Here is a 17,569-nt window from a genome sequence, read left to right as displayed (position 1 = left end):
TAGTGGCTAGATTCGGAGATTCGTTGCAAAGAGATCACTACATGTCGTTCTTAACGGAACAAAATGTACAAATGTGACTGTAAATTTGGGAGTACATCTAGCGAGTGTTAAGGGTCGTTACTGTTTTACAATGTAATCCCACCAGACTAGATGTTTGGCGCCCACACAAAACAGCGCACTGCCCGTTTTGGAGTGCTGTAGGCCGGATACCTGGCAGTCATGTGACCCTCGACCCACGACATAAGTAATGGTAGTGGTGTGATGTGTACGTTAGAGCCGCTTTTCTGGATTAGAGCACAACCAAGGAACCTCTTGAGTGCGAAGTAGCAAGCTCAATCTTCGGTAAGTGTCATTTGAAATTGTTGTGTTAACAGTTATGACAGGAAAAATATTAGCTGACAATGACTCACCATGTGCATCGTGAGGGCGACAGAAAATGAGTGTCCAGGAGGTGCAGAGATCAACCTTCTACGGGATATATGTACCACACTTCACAACATGGACATAGTTGACACTTAAGAAATCTTCGAAACAAATCATTAGCTTGCACCATGAACGCGGAATGAAGTCACATGCTACAGTGATCACAAAGGTTCGCACCATCAGATTCGAAGGCGATCTCCTTGGGAGTTACAAACCGAGGAGGACTTTCAGCCAGGTGTCCACTCTTAAAGAATGCATATAGAATCATACTGGTGTAACAGGGTGACGAGAACTGATGGAATGTGATGACATGCAACGGAATACGAAACGGCTTGTAGTGTATCATGAAACTGGCTATCTTTTAAGGCGCAGCTGCAGACAATGCGATAATGTGCTTTATAGGTGCGGAAAAAACAGACATCCAGAGGCTGAATTTATCAAGTGGTGCCAGGTGTATGAATTGCAATGTCACACACTTTTCAGGAAGGATAGTTTGCTCTTAAGGAGTATGATTTTTATATGCAGACCAGGATTCAAGCAGAAGCAAGTTATTTTGACCAATTACGGGTCAGAGACAGTGGTCATACCATAGTTGTAGTTCTCTTACGCCCATTTTCCCACTCTTGCTTGCTGTGACGTAAATATTCCCTAATGCCCTTGCAAGCTCACGTACACGAGAATGAATCGTAGGGGCAGAGCACCACCAACCTCTCTCAACACAATAAATAACTTTGCAGTCAATTTACCACCCAGATTAACAGTCAGCATAATTGTATGCGAGTGCTTTGTGGCATTGATGTTAAACGATCTTCATACAACTCTCTTGTACCTCTTATTTCCAGGGCTCCTTTCATATGCATTTCCTCTTCAAATCCCAATTCGTCAGAGTTGAAAACTTTTTCCTTATGATCAATGGGATAAATTTGTTTATCTCTTCAACAAATTTTTGGGGTGATTCCGCAGTTTGTTGTGCATCGTCAAATTGACGCTTTTTTTGAAGTTTCTTGATGTTACGTCTTTCCATTCTGTAGCTCTGTTTGAAGTTATGCAACCATTCACTGCTTCCTTTGAAATCATTACACTCAGTGACGCGCGCAGTCTGATGTCCATAAAGTTGTAGATTACTAACACACACATCCTGTAAGCTGTATCAAGCATCCCTGAAAAGCGGAAACACTGGGTTTCGTAAGACGTGCATCTTGTCCTCGCTTGAATATCGGTAGTTTTTCTTTCATACTACACGATGATACTGCTGCTGACTTACTCGAAAACTACTCCTTTTTTTTTCTATGCAGCGGATGATCTTCCATGTACGTGATTACATTTAGTACTCGCTGCTTGGACACTGATGCCGGCCGGAGTGGCCGAGCGGTTCTAGGCGCTACAGTCTGGAACCGCGCGACCGCTACGCTCGCAGGTTCGAATCCTGCCTCAGGCATGGATGTGTGTGATGTCCTTAGGTTAGTTAGGTTTAAGTCGTTCTAAGTTCTAGGGGATTGGTGACCTCAGATGTTAAGTCCCTTAGTGCTCAGAGCCATTTGAACCATTTGATGAACTACCTGTTTCAACACCACTCTCACTTAAGCACGTACCGTCATCATTGTACTCCTCATGTACATTGTCCCCACAGTCGATTATATACGATACCACACATTTCACTGATTCATTTTACATATACGCTAATCTTTCATCTGCTACTTCTTTCTCACTCTGCGTTTCCTCAGGTTCCTTTGTGACGAAATGTCAATTTCGGCAACTGTTATTACAGATAAAATGCAATGTTTGCTTTGTTTATCGTTTCCATTGCTCTGCTTTGTACGAACAGCACTAGCACTGTGAGGTACTCGCCTCATGCTGCGCTCACTATTGGATTCCTTCAGTACCGCCCCTTTTGCCATTAGCTGTCAATATTGTGATCGCGTAGTAGTCAATACGTGGGGCGTCGCATGCCGTAAATATTGTTGGCCTTTTACGACCTCACAGCCAAGAAGTTCCTTGTAAATCGACACAGAGAGATACACAGTGACAGAGAAGAGCTATCGTGCTTTGACGTGATCGCGACCACACCGTGTATACGGTTGCCCGATTTGTTGGTAGCTCAGCGCGGACGGTGGAACCTGTCTACAATGAATGATGTACCAGACACAGAATATGCAGACGGCGTCAGAATAGTGGTCGTGAGAACATCCTAACAGATAGAGACAGGAGGTGAATGTCACGCCTTGTCAATGACAATCGGTCGCAGAACTGTAACGTTTCCATCTCAAACAGCTTACGAACGGACAACACGTCATCATCAGGGGTAGTCCGGTGTTACACGGTATTACAGCGCGACGTCTCTGAGGGGGTGACTGATCTTTTGCCCAGCGTCCTTGTTGCATAAAATATTTCTAACAAATGATATTATTACTGTGCCAGTTCTCACCGTTGGAATTCACACTCACGTAAATTCGCAGAGCGGCGCACGAAATGTGTTACCAATTGTTTCTTTCACAATTTACGACACACATCAGATATCCCTCTTGGAGCTCTACAGTAGTACCAGTAGAGCTTAGTAAAACAAATGAGTTACGAAACGTAATTCACGACACTGCCGCTAGGAGACTAGTAAGCAGCAATGGCTGACAATCGAAGACTGACGACACAGCAACGATCGGTAATTGTGTTACTTTTTCATGAAACGAAAAGCCTTGTTGTGACTGTTTTCGACAACACGATGGGTCATTTGCAAGAAGACCATCCACAGATTGTGCGACAAATTTGTACAGGAAGGAACAGTATTGGAAGCGAAGCGACCTCGGCCTAAGACCGTTTGTTCGCCGCCGAAGAATATTGAAGCGGTACGAGTTGCTGTACAGAGAAGTCCCGGGAAATCGTGCAGAAAGGCAGCCAGTGCAACTGGGAATATCCAGACGCTCCGTTCAACGCATTCTTGAAAGTGACCTTCATGTGTACCCATACAAGCTGACGTGTGCACAGAAGCTCACTGAAGAACACAAGCAGCAGAGACTACTGTTTGCTCAGTGGGCGGAGTATAGGGACGAAACTCTCAACGTTTGGTTTTCAGATGAGGCGCATTTTCATTTAGACGGTGTGGTTAACAAACAAAATGTACGCTTTTGGGCCTCTGAAAACCCACAAGTGCTTCATGAACGACAACATTATACTCCGTGGATTACAGCGTGGGCAGCAATTTCCAGTCACGGACTTACTGGACCCTTTTTCTTTGAAGAAACTGTGAACAGCGAGCGTTATTTGAGCATGCTTCGCAATAGCTTCATTCCACAGCTTCTTGCTACTGCCTTGCCCTTCAGCACGCAGTGGTTCATGCAAGATGGAGCAAGGACACATACTGCAAACACTGTGTTGGAGTTTTTACACGAACATTTCGACATGCGGATCATTTCACTCAGGTTTCCAGGTCGCTTCAACGACGGACAAAATTCGCCCCCCAATAGTCCAGACTTCAATCAATGTGACTTTTTTTCTTTGGGGGTACCTAAAGGAAAAAAATTTCCCGAAACGTCCACGTGATTTAATGGAGCTCATAAGACTTATTCTTCAAGCTTGCAGTGAAATTACGGAAGTCATGTGCCATAGGGTAATCACTAACTTCCGTGTTCGTTTGAAGGAAGTTAGGAAACGAAATGGTGGACATATTGAGCATGTGCTGAGTTAGAACAAATCTCCATGGACGGCTCATCATTGCAGTATATATTCCTTTCAGATAGTATTGACAACAGAGTTTATATTCAGAAACAAAATGGTAACACATTTGTGCGCCACCCTGTATGATCTCTTTTAAAAATTACGGTATTATATCCTCTGTCGTAACGTTGGAAGTGGTTTACTTCTCATCACAAACAATGATAAGTGGGCCTGAATACAGCCGTGTAAGTAGCAATCAAGTAGGCTAATGAAAGTAACGCATTGTAAAGTGTATTAAGTCGTGTCTCCCTACCACTTTCGCGCAACGACGCTCTGAGCCTGTTTTTTAGGGAATTGACTAGTTTGAACCTGGGACCTGTTGCTGGTAAGGAGACGCCAGACCATACATGATATGTAGAGTTCAGAAGAGTTCAGTGAGACTAGCGATGATATAATCAAATACTTAATGATTTCAGCGTCAGCTCCACTGCACTCCCTGTAAAAGAATCTTAATACTAACTAAATTTAGTGGAAGGGGTTCAAGGCTTTCCTACTTTTAGTTAGCTGGTAAAATAACGTCGAGAAAGTAGTTAAGTTCAACATTGGAATTTTTATTCTACTCACAAAACATTGTTTATAAATTGCACTATTGATAAAAGGAAATATTTTGATACAGGATGATAAAAACCAACTGCATTCAACAAAAATGTGAACGAATATTCTCTGAATGGGTTTCCAAGTTCTATAATGGATCGAAGGATAACCTGTGCCATATCACATCTATAATCTAGGTTTAAGTTTCATAAAAGAGAAAACTATCAAAACAGTCTACAGTGACCCTCAATTATCTTCAATTACTTATTTAACTTGTCGTAAATTACGGTGGCTGATGTGGCTTCTCAATAATTATATAACAGAAAAATCATCGCGTTTCAGATTTTAACTTCTAGTAGCAAATGTGAATACCATGAGCTGTAATTGACGATCGACACTAGTATTACGCAAAAAGGGGATGTAACAGATGAGACTTCTGCAGTTCTGATTGAAGCCTTATGACTCTTATGCGGCGTCGCGTGTGTTCATTACCTTGTCGGTGGTTAGTCAGCGTCAGGGGGCGGCGGGCGGCGCAGCTCCACACACATCGCCGTCTCGGAAGCAACTCTTTCTAACTTCTCTTTACTACAATTTACTGAAGTTGGTTTAAGAAAAGCTATCTGGCTGTGTTTTCAACTGACCAATCAGGGTCTCAATGTTAACCTTAAGCTCCGCCTACAAAAATTCTGTCTATCCAATGAGAAACGTTATGCTTTTCATGGTGGGGCAATGTTTTTAATGTTTGTGTAGTGTGCGTACTGTAAGACCTTCGATACACACACCATCAGATTATTTGACTTGTCGCTCTATGCGAGTGTCAGCAATATGTCTCATGGTCTTATCGTGGTGTGTTTATCTTCCACTGTTAGGTCAGACGATAGAAATGCCACTTGCACGCATAGAGTAGCAGATTGACGGTGACCAACTTTAAACAGAACTTGATTAATTTTCACACACATTTATTAAAATAATAACAAGCCTAAAAACTACTTAACTTGGTTCTGGATGCTATTTTCAATTGACAATCGGAAGTTCCTTTGGCCTTGGCATGTTAGTCTTATTCTCACATATCTCTGATACTTGACAAAGTGTCTATTCATTTATCCTCATGACTATGTACAGGAATATGATAATCTTATTAGGCGCAGACTGAAACTTGACTATAGACTGGTACAGACTAATGCAGTCTGGCTAATCTGAGGTCTGTACACTCGTTATGATACCTTGCGGGTTCAGGTATCACTGCGCGAGTGTGATCCGCAAGGAGAAAAGGTTCTACGTTAGCAGCAATCTCATTGGCTGCATTACATATTAATATGCGGATCGGCGGAAGCAGAATTTGGTCCGTCTCTAAGGCAGCGCCATCTCGTAGTGCGGACACGGACGAGCGCTGTGCCTGCGCTGTTGTGCTTAGCGGGCCGCGCTCTAGTGGGAAAGCTGTGTACACGCTGACTACACGGAACTACGTACACAACAGTTTGCTACGTAACAGAGACGCGTATATTCTCACGCTAAAACTTGCAGCTGGTTTGGCCCTTTTAGTGTTATCGTAAGATCTATGCTGTTCTTCTGGAGGGCTCTATCTTTTAACATGGGCTGGGGGGTGGTCTTGGCGGTCGGCGGGTGATGTGAGTGTCCCTTATCGTAAGGCCTTCTAGCTTACACGACTCTGCTCTCAGCTTCTGTTCTCGTTTCTCCCCTCGGGACTGCGTCTGTTTCACGCTGGGAAGGTATGACATGCATTTAGGCGTTCTTGTGTTAGTGGTATTCCATTTGCTCACTCGTTGATCGTATGACTTTGGTTAATTTAATGTCAGGATTTATTCGGAGCTATGTCACATAGTGCCGGATTTGCCTATCATGTCAGGGTTTTCATGGAAGGTGTGGGATTTGCTTGACACCTTACAACCTAACAAACTAAACTTAATTGTAGAGTATACTTTTTCGTCCACGTTTCGTTGCCTACTCTACTCCGGCTTCTGACTATAGTTGTATGCCTATATTAATGTGTATCACGAACAGCAGTAGCCAATACAAATCTATGCAGATGTGAGGCCCGTCGCCGAACGGCAGGTACACGTAGGGGTGCCTCTCGGCCTTCTGCTCCTCGGAGAACCTCTCGGGGTCGTAGCGCTCTGGATCAGGAAAGTGCTCCGGGTCGTAGTGAAGGCCGAACAGGCTGACGACGACTGCCGTTCCTTTGTCCACGACGACGTCGCTGTCCGGGATCTTGTAGGGCTCCACGCAGTCGCGGTTCAGGAAAGGCAGCGGAGGGTACTTCCTGAGCGTCTCTGAGAGAAAGTGGGAAGAGCGGACTCAGTCTGAAGCTGCTGGAACACACCTCAGCTCACCACTGGCGTGGAAGCTCATACATGTTGGAGGACTCAACTGGATCTGGTATAGTATGGACTACGATTTATAATTATTTATACGTCAAGTTCCGTAGGACCAAATTGAGGAGCAAATCTCCAAGGTCATGGAACGTGTCAGTACATGAAATTACAACATAAAAGTAATAACAGATAAAAATAAATGTTTATTAACCCCAAAAAAGGTCAGTCAATAAGATTAAGTAAATGCAGTCAACAATTCAATAAGAATCAGCATAATATAAACGATTTGCCCTCTAGTATTAAAGGTAACTCTCAAATGTTTCTGTTTGCTGACGACACTAGCTTGGTAGCAAAGGATGTTGTGTGCAACATTGGCTCGGCTTCAAATAGTGGAGTACACGACCTAAGTTCGTGGCCTGTAGAAAATAAACGCTAAATCACAGTAAGACTCAGTTTGTACAGTTTCTAACAAACAATTCAGCAAAACCTGACGATTTAATTTCACAGAACGAGCATATGATTAGTGAACCTGAACAGTTCAAATATCTAGGTGTTCAGATAGATAGTAAGCTTTCGTGGAAAGCCCACGTTCGGTATTTTTACTGTTCGAATGATATCTGAAGTGAGTGACCGTTCGACACGAAAATTAGTCTACTTATTTTCATTCGCTTATGTCGTATGGTATTATATTTTGGGGTAATCGTCCCATTCTAAAATGATATTTTTGCCTCAGAAACGGACGGTTCGGGCAATAAGTGGTGCAAGTTCACGAACCTCTTGTCGACCCCCGTTTACGAGTCTGGGCATTTTGACATTGGCCTAATTCAAAAATTTAAGGAGGAATCCAAGCGCTTTCAAATCGAAACTGAAGAGTTTCCTCATGGGTCATTCCTTTTATTCTGTCGAGGAGTTCCTTGAAAAATCAAGCTGGTTCTTATTGTATTCATGATTGCATTTACTTAATCTTATGGACTCACTTTTTTCGGGTTCATAAATATTTATTTTTATCTGTTATTACTTTTATGATGTAATTTCATGTTCTGACACATTCCATGATTTTGGAGATTTGCTCCTGTATTTGGTCCTTCGGAACTAGATGTGTAAACAAATAAATCCGTAATTATGATTGTAAACGTTCAAAATGGTACATACATAATAATCTATTCCACAATATATTAATACACATTTTCATGAACACGACCACAATGCTGTTGGAATATCTATTATTCCGCAACTACTTTAATTAAATTTACATCATTATCCGACAGACTTTCGACTTTATAGTGACATATATCAAATGCATAATTTTTAAAAATATGGTACATATCAAGTTGATTCTTTGGTTATAAGTAGATCTGGAGTATGCCATGACATCAAATAGTCTAAAAGTCTGCCGGATGATGAAAAAAAGCTAGTGGCAGCCTATAACGTGATGATGCGTCGGTCAATCAGAACATGTGGTGGCATATTCTGTTCGTCCTACACGGTGGGACACCTTACCGCGCACCACAGCATCATCAGCAAACAACCTCAGATTGCTGCCCACTCTGCCCGCCAAATCATTTATGTATAGAGAGAACAGCAGCGGTGCTATCACACTTCCCTAGGGCACTCCTGACGATACCTTTGTCGCTGATGAACACTAGCCGTCGAGGATAACATACTGGGTTCCATTGTTTAAGAAATGTTTGAACTACTCATATATCTGTAAACTTTTTTCATATGCTCGTATCTTCGTTAACAGCCTGCAGTGACGTACTATGTCAAACACATCTGTCTGTTGCCCTTCATCCACAGTTCGCAGTATATCATGTGAGTAAAGACTGAGTTTCGCATAGCCGATGCTTTCTAAAACCATGCTGATTCGTGGACATAAGATTCTCGGTTTCAATAACATCTATTATACTCGAACTGACAACATGTTGTGGTTCTGGACCTTGATCTACCTCGCTGCATGTGGAGGATGTGTTGGGCGGCCTCGATTATTATCCAGGAAGATTCTGATCATGATTCAGGTAACGTTGGTGTCACTAGCCTAAGGCAAATTCATTCATTTATGAGTTCGTGAGTGCAGATCCATATCGTCTTTCTGGTTTCCTGTGGTTGTGGGATAAGTCATGATCAATATCGTATGACATTCATTAACTATGTCGAGAAATGTGGGTGGTTGTTTGTCTATGTAAAAATTAGTTTTATAGAGGCTTAGCGCATTTCATTTCGTGGAAGTATTTTCTGTGTGTGGAAAATCAAGGATTAGTAGAATAAGAGTTTTAAGTATATTGTTTTATTATGGTGCTTTTTCTGAAATTTGTATTTGCACATAAAGTTGTGGAGGTATATCCATTTAACTGCTTAAAGTTGTTTATTGTGACACTATGGGACTCCATGGGTATTGTTTTTTTTTTAAGGGAAGGTTTTAATGTAATAAAATATGCAATCCATTTTGAAGGAAAGCATCATACCCATCTAGACCTAGCGCTACGACCCACTTATTACGTCCCACGTACACAGTTTGATTTTTATGTAGTATAATCTAAAAAATAAGATTATATCAATATGACAGTGTAATTCAGTCAGCGACAGCAAGAGGACTTGGAAGAGCAGTTGAACGGAATGGACAGCGTCTTGACATCAACAAAAGCAACACGAGGATAATGGATTGTAGTCGAATTAAGTTGGGCGATGCTGAGGGAATTAGATTACGAAATAAGACACTTAAAGTAGTAAAGGAGTTTTGTTATTTGGGGAGCAAAATAACTGATGATTGTCGAAGTACAGAGGATATAAAATGTAGACTGGCAATGGCAAGGAAAGCGTTTCTGAAGAAGAGAAATTTGTTAACATCGAGTATAGATTTAAGTGTCAGGAAATCGTTTCTGAAAGTATTTGTATGGAGTGTAGCCATGTATTGAAGTGGAACATGGACGATAAATAGTGTGGACAAAAAGAGAATAGAAGCTTTCGAAATGTGGTGGTACCGAATAATGCTGAAGATTGCTGAAGATTAGATGGGTAGACCACATAACTAATGCGTAGGTACTGAATAGAATTGGGGAGAAGAGACATTTGTGGCACAACTTGACTATAAGAAGGGATCGGTTGGTAGGACATGTTCTGAGGCATCAAGGGATCACCAATTTAGTATTGGAGGGCAGCGTGGAGGGTAAAAATCGTAGAGGGAGAGTGCAGATTCAGAAGGATGTAGGTTGCAGTAGGTACTGGGAGATGAAGGAGCTTGCACAGGATAGAGTAGCATGGAGAGCTCCATGAAACCAATCTCTGAAGGCCACAACAACAACAAATGTGGTATATGAAAAGAGCACTACAGGTCAAAATATTTTTGGTGACTTATAACAAGTAAGAATTTGTGGATACAACAGGGTTAGGGATTTGAATATTACATCGTATTGTCGTTCTGATTATAACATGTAAAGACCAAGCACCTCTTTTGTGTATTTGACTGATTGTTCACATGGAGCGGCGCTGATAATTGTCCACAACAGCAATGAATCCCCTTTACATAACACAGTTCCTTTTGAACGGGCCTCATTTCTTCAGCTGTCTGCCTAGCAGCCAGTTCACATTCGTTTACAGTACATAGTGTCCATCTAGCATTGAGTCTGTATAGCTGATCAGATTCATACCTCCTACTGGGCCGGAAGTGGGACATTGGAATTGAAAAACGTGCTGTAATTGTAGCTCTGCATCAGAAAGGCTTTTCTAGTAGGACAACAGCACAATCTACAGTGGTGTACACATTCCAGCACTTCACGCAAACTGGTGCCAACACAAACGTTTCACCATCTGGAACACCACGAGTAACATCACACAGGAAAGGTCAGTTCAGAATAAACGTGAGAGGACTCGTACTGCACCTAAAATTCGCGACGAAGTACGAGTGTGTGAGCAGTTCCAATTAACACTGCAATGCCGTCTACCTGAACCTGGTTGAAATGGGTGCATAGAGGCCAAAAACGTTAATACGCTAACAAAATAAGGTGAAAAGATCGCAATGGGCAGAGCAACATAAAAACTGGAGAGTGCAGCAATGGTCCAAGTTGTCGTTCACGGACGAATCTAAGCCTGAAGTATCTGAAAGGCATCATCGAATGTTCGTTCGGCGACTTCGTGGATAACATATGGGTGGTCAGGGTGTGATGCAAACGGTAAAGCATCGCGGAGGGTTGGTCATGGTGTGGGGATGATTTGCCGGTAATAAAATCGATGATTTATGGAATATTTAACAAGTAAGACTATCAGAGGATACTGGTGAGCCGGCCGCTGTGGCAGTGCGGTTCTAGGCGCTTCAGTCTGGAACCGCGTGACCGCTAAGGTCGCAGATTCGAATCCTGCCTCGGGCATGGATGTGTGTGATGTCCTTAGGTTAGTTACGTTGAATTAGTTCTAAGTTCTAGGCGACTGGTGGCCTTAGAATTTAAGTCGCATAGTGCTCAGAGCCATTTGAACCATTTTGATACTGCTGAACAACGCAGTAGCACCTGGCAAGAGGCTTACTGGTAGTGAGTTTCTTCAGCTCCAGAGCAGTGATCCCAAAAACGCTTCTAAGCTGCACAAAGGGTACGTCAATAGGAAAATAAATGTCGAAAACTGAAGAATATTATTTGGCCAAGTCAGTCACCTGACTTATATCCCACTAAACTCTTGGACTGCAGCATCTGCAAGAAGACTACAAAATCTTATCTCCAGAACTCCAAGAGTTTGTGCCGTTGCTCTGAGGGCAAAGGATGACTACTAAGACCGAGATAGGTGGCGCAGTGGTTAGCACACTGGACTCGCATTCGGGAGGAAGACGGTTCAATTCCGCTTCCGGCCATCCTGGTTTAGGTTTTCCGTGATTTCCCTACATCGCTTCAGGCAAATGCTTGGATGGCCGACTTCTTTCCCCGCCCTATGCCGGGATGGCCGACTTCTTTCCCCGTCCTTCCCTAATCCGATGAGACCGATGACCGTGCTGTCTGGTCTCCTCCTCCACAACAACCAAGTACTTGGTTCGAAGACATGTCAAAGCGGTAGGTGGATCAAAACAAAATGTCCAGACACTCTGTGACCAAAATCGTACTGAAACAGAGGATGACAGACTAAAGGCCGAAATACTAAATGTCTTTTTCCAAAGCTGTTTCACAGAGGAACACTGAACTGTAGTTCCTTCTCTAGATTGGCGCACAGATGACAAAATGGTAGATATCGAAATAGACGACAGAGGGATAAAGAAACAATTAAAATCGCTCAAAAGAGGAAAAGCCGCTGGACCTGATGGGATACCAGTTCGATTTTACACAGAGTACGCGAAGGAACTTGCCCCCCTTCTTGCAGCGGTGTACCGAAGGTCTCTATAAGAGCGTAGCGTTCAAAAGGATTGGAAAAGAGCACAGGTCATCCCCGTTTTCAAGAAGGGACATCAAACAGATGTGCAGAACTGTAGACCTATATTTCTAACGTCGATCAGTTGTAGAATTTTGAAACACGTATTATGTTCGAGTATAATGACTTTTCTGGAGACTAGAAATCTACTCTGTAGGAATCAGCATGGGTTTCGAAAAAGACGATCGTGTGAAACCCAGCTCGCGCTATTCGTCCACGAGACTCAGAGAGCCATAGACACGGGTTCCCAGGTAGATGCCGTGTTTCTTGACTTCCACAAGGCGTTTGATACAGTTCCCCACAGTCGTTTAATGAACAAAGTAAGAGCGTATGGACTATCAGACCAATTGTGTGATTGGATTGAAGAGTTCCTAGATAACAGAACGCAGCATGTCATTGTCAATGGAGAGAAGTCTTCCGAAGTAAGGTGTGGCACAGGGGAGTGTCGTAGGACCGTTGCTATTCACAATATGCATAAATGACCTTGTGGATGACATCGGAAGTTCACTGAGGCTTTTTGCGGATGACGCTGTAGTATATCGAGAGGTTGTAACAATGGAAAATTGTACTGAAATGCAGGAGGATCTGCAGCGAATTGACGCATGGTGCAGGGAATGGCAATTGAATCTCAATGTAGACAAGTGTAATTTGCTGCGAATACATAGAAAGAAAGATCCCTTATCATTTAGCTACAATATAGCAGGTCAGCAACTGGAAGCAGTTAATTCCATAAATTATCTGGGAGTACGCATTAGGAGTGATTTAAAATGGAATGATCATATAAAGTTGATCGTTGGTAAAGCAGATGTCAGACTGAGATTCGTTGGAAGAATCCTAAGGAGATGCAATCCGAAAACAAAGGAAGTAGGTTACAGTACGCTTGTTCGCCCACTGCTTGAGTACTGCTCAGCAGTGTGGGATCCGTACCAGATAGGGTCGATAGAAGAGATAGAGAAGATCCAACGGAGAGCAGCGCGCTTCGTTACAGGATCATTTAGTAATCGCGAAAGCGTTACGGAGATGATAGATAAACTCCAGTGGAAGAGTCTGCAGGAGAGACGATCAGTAGCTCGGTACGGGCTTTAGTTGAAGTTTCGAGAACATACCTTCACCGAGGAGTCAAGCAGTATATTGCTCCCTCCTACGTATATCTCGCGAAGAGACCATGAGCATAAAATCAGAGAGATTAGAGCCCACACAGAGGCATACCGACAATCCTTCTTTCCGCGAACAATACGAGACTGGAATAGAAGGGAGAACCGATAGAGGTACTGAGGGTACCCTCCGCCACACACCGTCAAGTGGCTTGCGGAGTACGGATGTAGATGTAGATGTCTAGACCACGAAATAACGCCTGATATGAACCCGATGGACCCCTTCTGGTAGACTTCATCTCCACACCCACGTTCCACCTGTCCGTAACTTACCGAATTGCGTGATCTGTCCGTAGACAACTGGTGCCACAGACCTTCGGACTTGTCGAGATGCTGCGATGCAAATTTACCATTCTACTGCGTTCCAGAGATGGAATAACACGGTATTAAGCAGGTGCTCATTGTGATGCAAAATAAATTGACGAATAATGAAAAATTTTACCAAGACTGGCATTAGAACGCAGACCTGCGCCTCAGGAGGCAGATGCGCTAACCAGTACACCACCTTGGCGAAGCGGCTTTTCATAACTGCATGGACTACCCTAGCACCGCGTCCTCCTCAATTCAAACAGCTACTCACGCCTCAGCCATAAACTCTAAAAGGATCGCTGAAGCTCTCCAGCTGTATCCGGACCTTGGTACGAATTTTCATTCATCACTTCAAACTGCATATCATAGTTGTTTGAGACTCTGGAACCATATAATTACATATGATTTAAAGCACCTATGCCTGGGCTTCAGGGTCCGGCCGGGGTGGCCGAGCGCTTCTAGGCGCTACAGTCAGGAACCGCGCGACCGCTACGGTCACAGGTTCGAATCCTGCCTCGGGCGTGGACGTGTGTGATGTCCTTAGGTTAGCTAGGTTTAAGTAGTGATAAGTTATAGGGGACTGATGACCTCAGATGATAAGTCCCATAGTGCTCAGGGCCATTTGAACCATTTGAACCTGTGTTTCAGGAAGGATCTCCCATTTTCGTTCGATGGTGTTCCAATACAATTGGATAGTTTCTGTTATACTGTTTGAGTATTGGAGGAGTACCAATTGGAGTGAGGTGTGAATGGGAATTTGCACTGACGAGTGAGGCGTGCTAGATTCGTCCGGTTAGCACCTGTGTTCGATTCCTGGCCTTGGTGCAAATTTTTATTCGTCGCTTCAGTCTGCTTATGTACATCATAGATGTTTGAGACTTGAAAAAGTCTCTCGAATCATATGGTTCAAAATGGTTCAAATGGCTCTATGGGAATTCACTGCAGAGGCCATCAGTCCCCTAGAACTTAGAACTACTTAAACCTAAGTAACCTAAGGACATCACACACATCCATGCCCGAGGCAGGATTCGAACCTGCGACCATAGCGGTCGCGCGGTTCCAGACTGTAGTGCCTAGAACCGCACGGCCACTCCGGCCGGCTCTCGAATCATTTCATTTGAGTGATCATTATGTTTTGTCCCATCAGTGCATGTTCAGTGTTTCCTCTGAGACAACTATTGCTTCTGCAATGGCAGCGGACAAGCGACCACGTCCACACTCAGCGACCGTGCGGGACAGTAGTTACCTCACACGAACGGGGCTCCTTCTCGGTTTTTGTTCCTCGTCTTATTAGAGCTGTTGATGTTTGAGGGAAGCTCGAGTGTACTGACAAAAGAAAGCAAGAAGGTAGTCCACAGTTGCAGTTCCAGCCACCTCTGAAAGGAATACTTTTGATGGTGACTACACATACGTTTCCGAGTAGCCTGAGTTTTGTTCCCTCTCCAACAAGAGTCAAGGCCACTGGTTTTCTGCTCTTTTTAGCTGCTGTGTCATCGACATCAGAACCTTGAAACCCTCCTGGAAACTCGGATTTCACGCAGAAGTCGTTACCGCCGCTATACTAATTGAGAGTGTACCGGATGTGGTGATTGCAGGCAGTAGTTACAAGAAACCTTTTTGAGTGCTGCTGAATACATAAGTTTATTAGGGAGACGATTAAAAGCCCATAAACCGTGACGCTGTTTTTTTTTTATGCTGTACTCCTCAGCTTCCATAATAATCGTAAATCCTCCAACACAATACGAGAACGGAAAATTCCGGGAGCATCGCGAGTGAGATAACAATGTTGCCCTCGAGCTGAGCACAGCCTGGCTTCCTAAGCGTTCGCTGTGAGCTGCAGTCGGCGCCGCTTGCTGGTGTGCTTGTCACCGTGTGAAGTCCAGCTGGATAAACCTTAACTTGCAACTCTCCACCAAGCGCCTCGTTTGTACTTTTTCGCTGTGGGGATATAACGCTTCAAGGCAATCAACAATTTTCTCTCTGGTCGTTAAAGAACACAATTTCTTGCTCCTAAAACCGAGTCGATACAACCTCTCATTGTTGGGTTTAACAGTCGCATAGAACATTTTAAAGGAGATCTCATTCGCCGTTGAGTGTAAAGATGATTTATTTCACAATTACAATCTCGGCTTTAAGGTCATTATCAAGTGGTACTGCAAAACCTAATAATCGAAAAATGAAGGAAGAGTGTGCAAATACAACTGCACGCACATACCATGTACACAGTACCACATTTTGCTTCAATAAATGTCAAACTTTTAAAACTTCGGACGTGTATACATATCTTCGCCAGAACTGCCTCTTTGCACTGTAATAATACAGCAGCATTGCAGGAGAGCTACGTTCCGTACATAGTCAGATGATAAAATTTCATAAAAAATTGCATTAACGCAGCCTGTAGCTATTACGGCGCCTTCGATTACTACCACAAGTCCCACGGAAGATCAGGTGAATGTCCCCCACTGCCACAGCCGACCTCTGCCAGTGGCGTGATACACGTATTGAGCACATGTCCGCGTGGAGGGGGTCATCTGCTGTTGAACTCCATGTTCAACGGTGCGGGCTGCATGGTGTGCTACGAAACACTCGTGCCTGCACCAGCACTGTGCTCTGCCATAGATCGCCCTCCGTCCTGCTTTACGAGGGGGACAAGCCTCCGATCCCCGCGATGAGGCGTCGTCTCACCTTCCTTCAGCCATTTCCCACAGACGTTCCTGGCAGTCGCATGCAAGCACCCAACCGGTTTCTCTTCTCCCGAGATGCTTGTCCTCCTTTTTTTTTTTTCTTTATTGTATTTCAATTCCCCATCGGGGCGGGCTGACAGCAGCATATGCGCTGCTCTTCAGCCGAAAGACATAGAACAAACAATAGAAGTTAAAATTATACAAAGGAGAGAATATGATGAACATAGATATAAAAAAGGGGGAACATCATGGAAAGCAATAGTCAAAAAAAGGGTGACTATAAAATGGAGACAAAAGCCGTAAAAAAGTAGCACACATAAAAGACCACAGACTGGAACAATTAAAAGAACACAAGGCACAGTATGACCAGAGCATAAAAGTATTGACGGATGGCGTAGTATATAACAAACACTGACAGCGAGCCTCAAGGCAGCACACAATTAAAATCACACCTCTTGACACACAGGAGAAACAGCACTAAACACAACACTGACGTGGCACACTGATGATGATCAAAATGGAGGATCTGCCAGGCACAAGGAGATGGGGGAGACTGGAAGAAGGGAGGGAGGAAGGAAGGGAGGGAGGGGAAGAAAGGGAGGAGATGGGTGGGAGGCGTACTGAAGAGGGCCAGGTAGGGAGGGATGTAGGAAGGAAAGAGGCAAGGATGAGGTGCAGGGTCTCAGGGGGGGTGGGGGGGAAGGAGGAAATCCGCTCTGGGAGAAGGAGGGGAGAGGAAAAAGGGGGGCCTGGGGAGGGGAGGAACAAGGCCGGGTTATAGTTGGAAGGAAGGAGATGGAGGGTGTGGAGGTGGAGAGGAAGGAGGAAACCAGAGGGTGGGGGGGATCAAGCCTGCGGACAATGTATAGGATGTGGAGATGTTGGAGGAATAGGAGGAGGGGGAAGAAGGGGATGAGTTCATACAGGAGCTGTGTGGGGAAGGAAGGCAGATATGGAAGGCAAGGCGAAGCACATGGCATTCAAGAATTTGGAGGGCCTTGTAAAACCGGGTGGGTGCGGAGATCCAGGCAACACTGGCATA

General features: G+C 44.0%; 1 protein-coding gene across 1 annotated transcript; it reads right to left on the bottom strand.

Annotated features, from left to right (window-relative positions):
• Window positions 1-6,648: 6,648 nt before the first annotated feature.
• Window positions 6,649-7,035, bottom strand: LOC124545513 (cytochrome P450 6k1-like). Its single transcript, XM_047124459.1, has 2 exons — window positions 7,017-7,035; window positions 6,649-6,956 (listed from the first exon to the last, which is right to left on the bottom strand). Exons 1-2 carry the CDS (start codon window positions 7,033-7,035, stop codon window positions 6,649-6,651), a joined length of 327 nt encoding a protein of 108 aa, XP_046980415.1.
• Window positions 7,036-17,569: the final 10,534 nt, after the last annotated feature.

Source organism: Schistocerca americana, chromosome 8, assembly GCF_021461395.2.
Source record: "Schistocerca americana isolate TAMUIC-IGC-003095 chromosome 8, iqSchAmer2.1, whole genome shotgun sequence".
NCBI classification, from domain to species: domain Eukaryota; kingdom Metazoa; phylum Arthropoda; class Insecta; order Orthoptera; family Acrididae; genus Schistocerca; species Schistocerca americana.
Note: the sequence above shows the minus strand (reverse complement) of the source record. Positions and strands in the feature narration are given on the sequence as shown.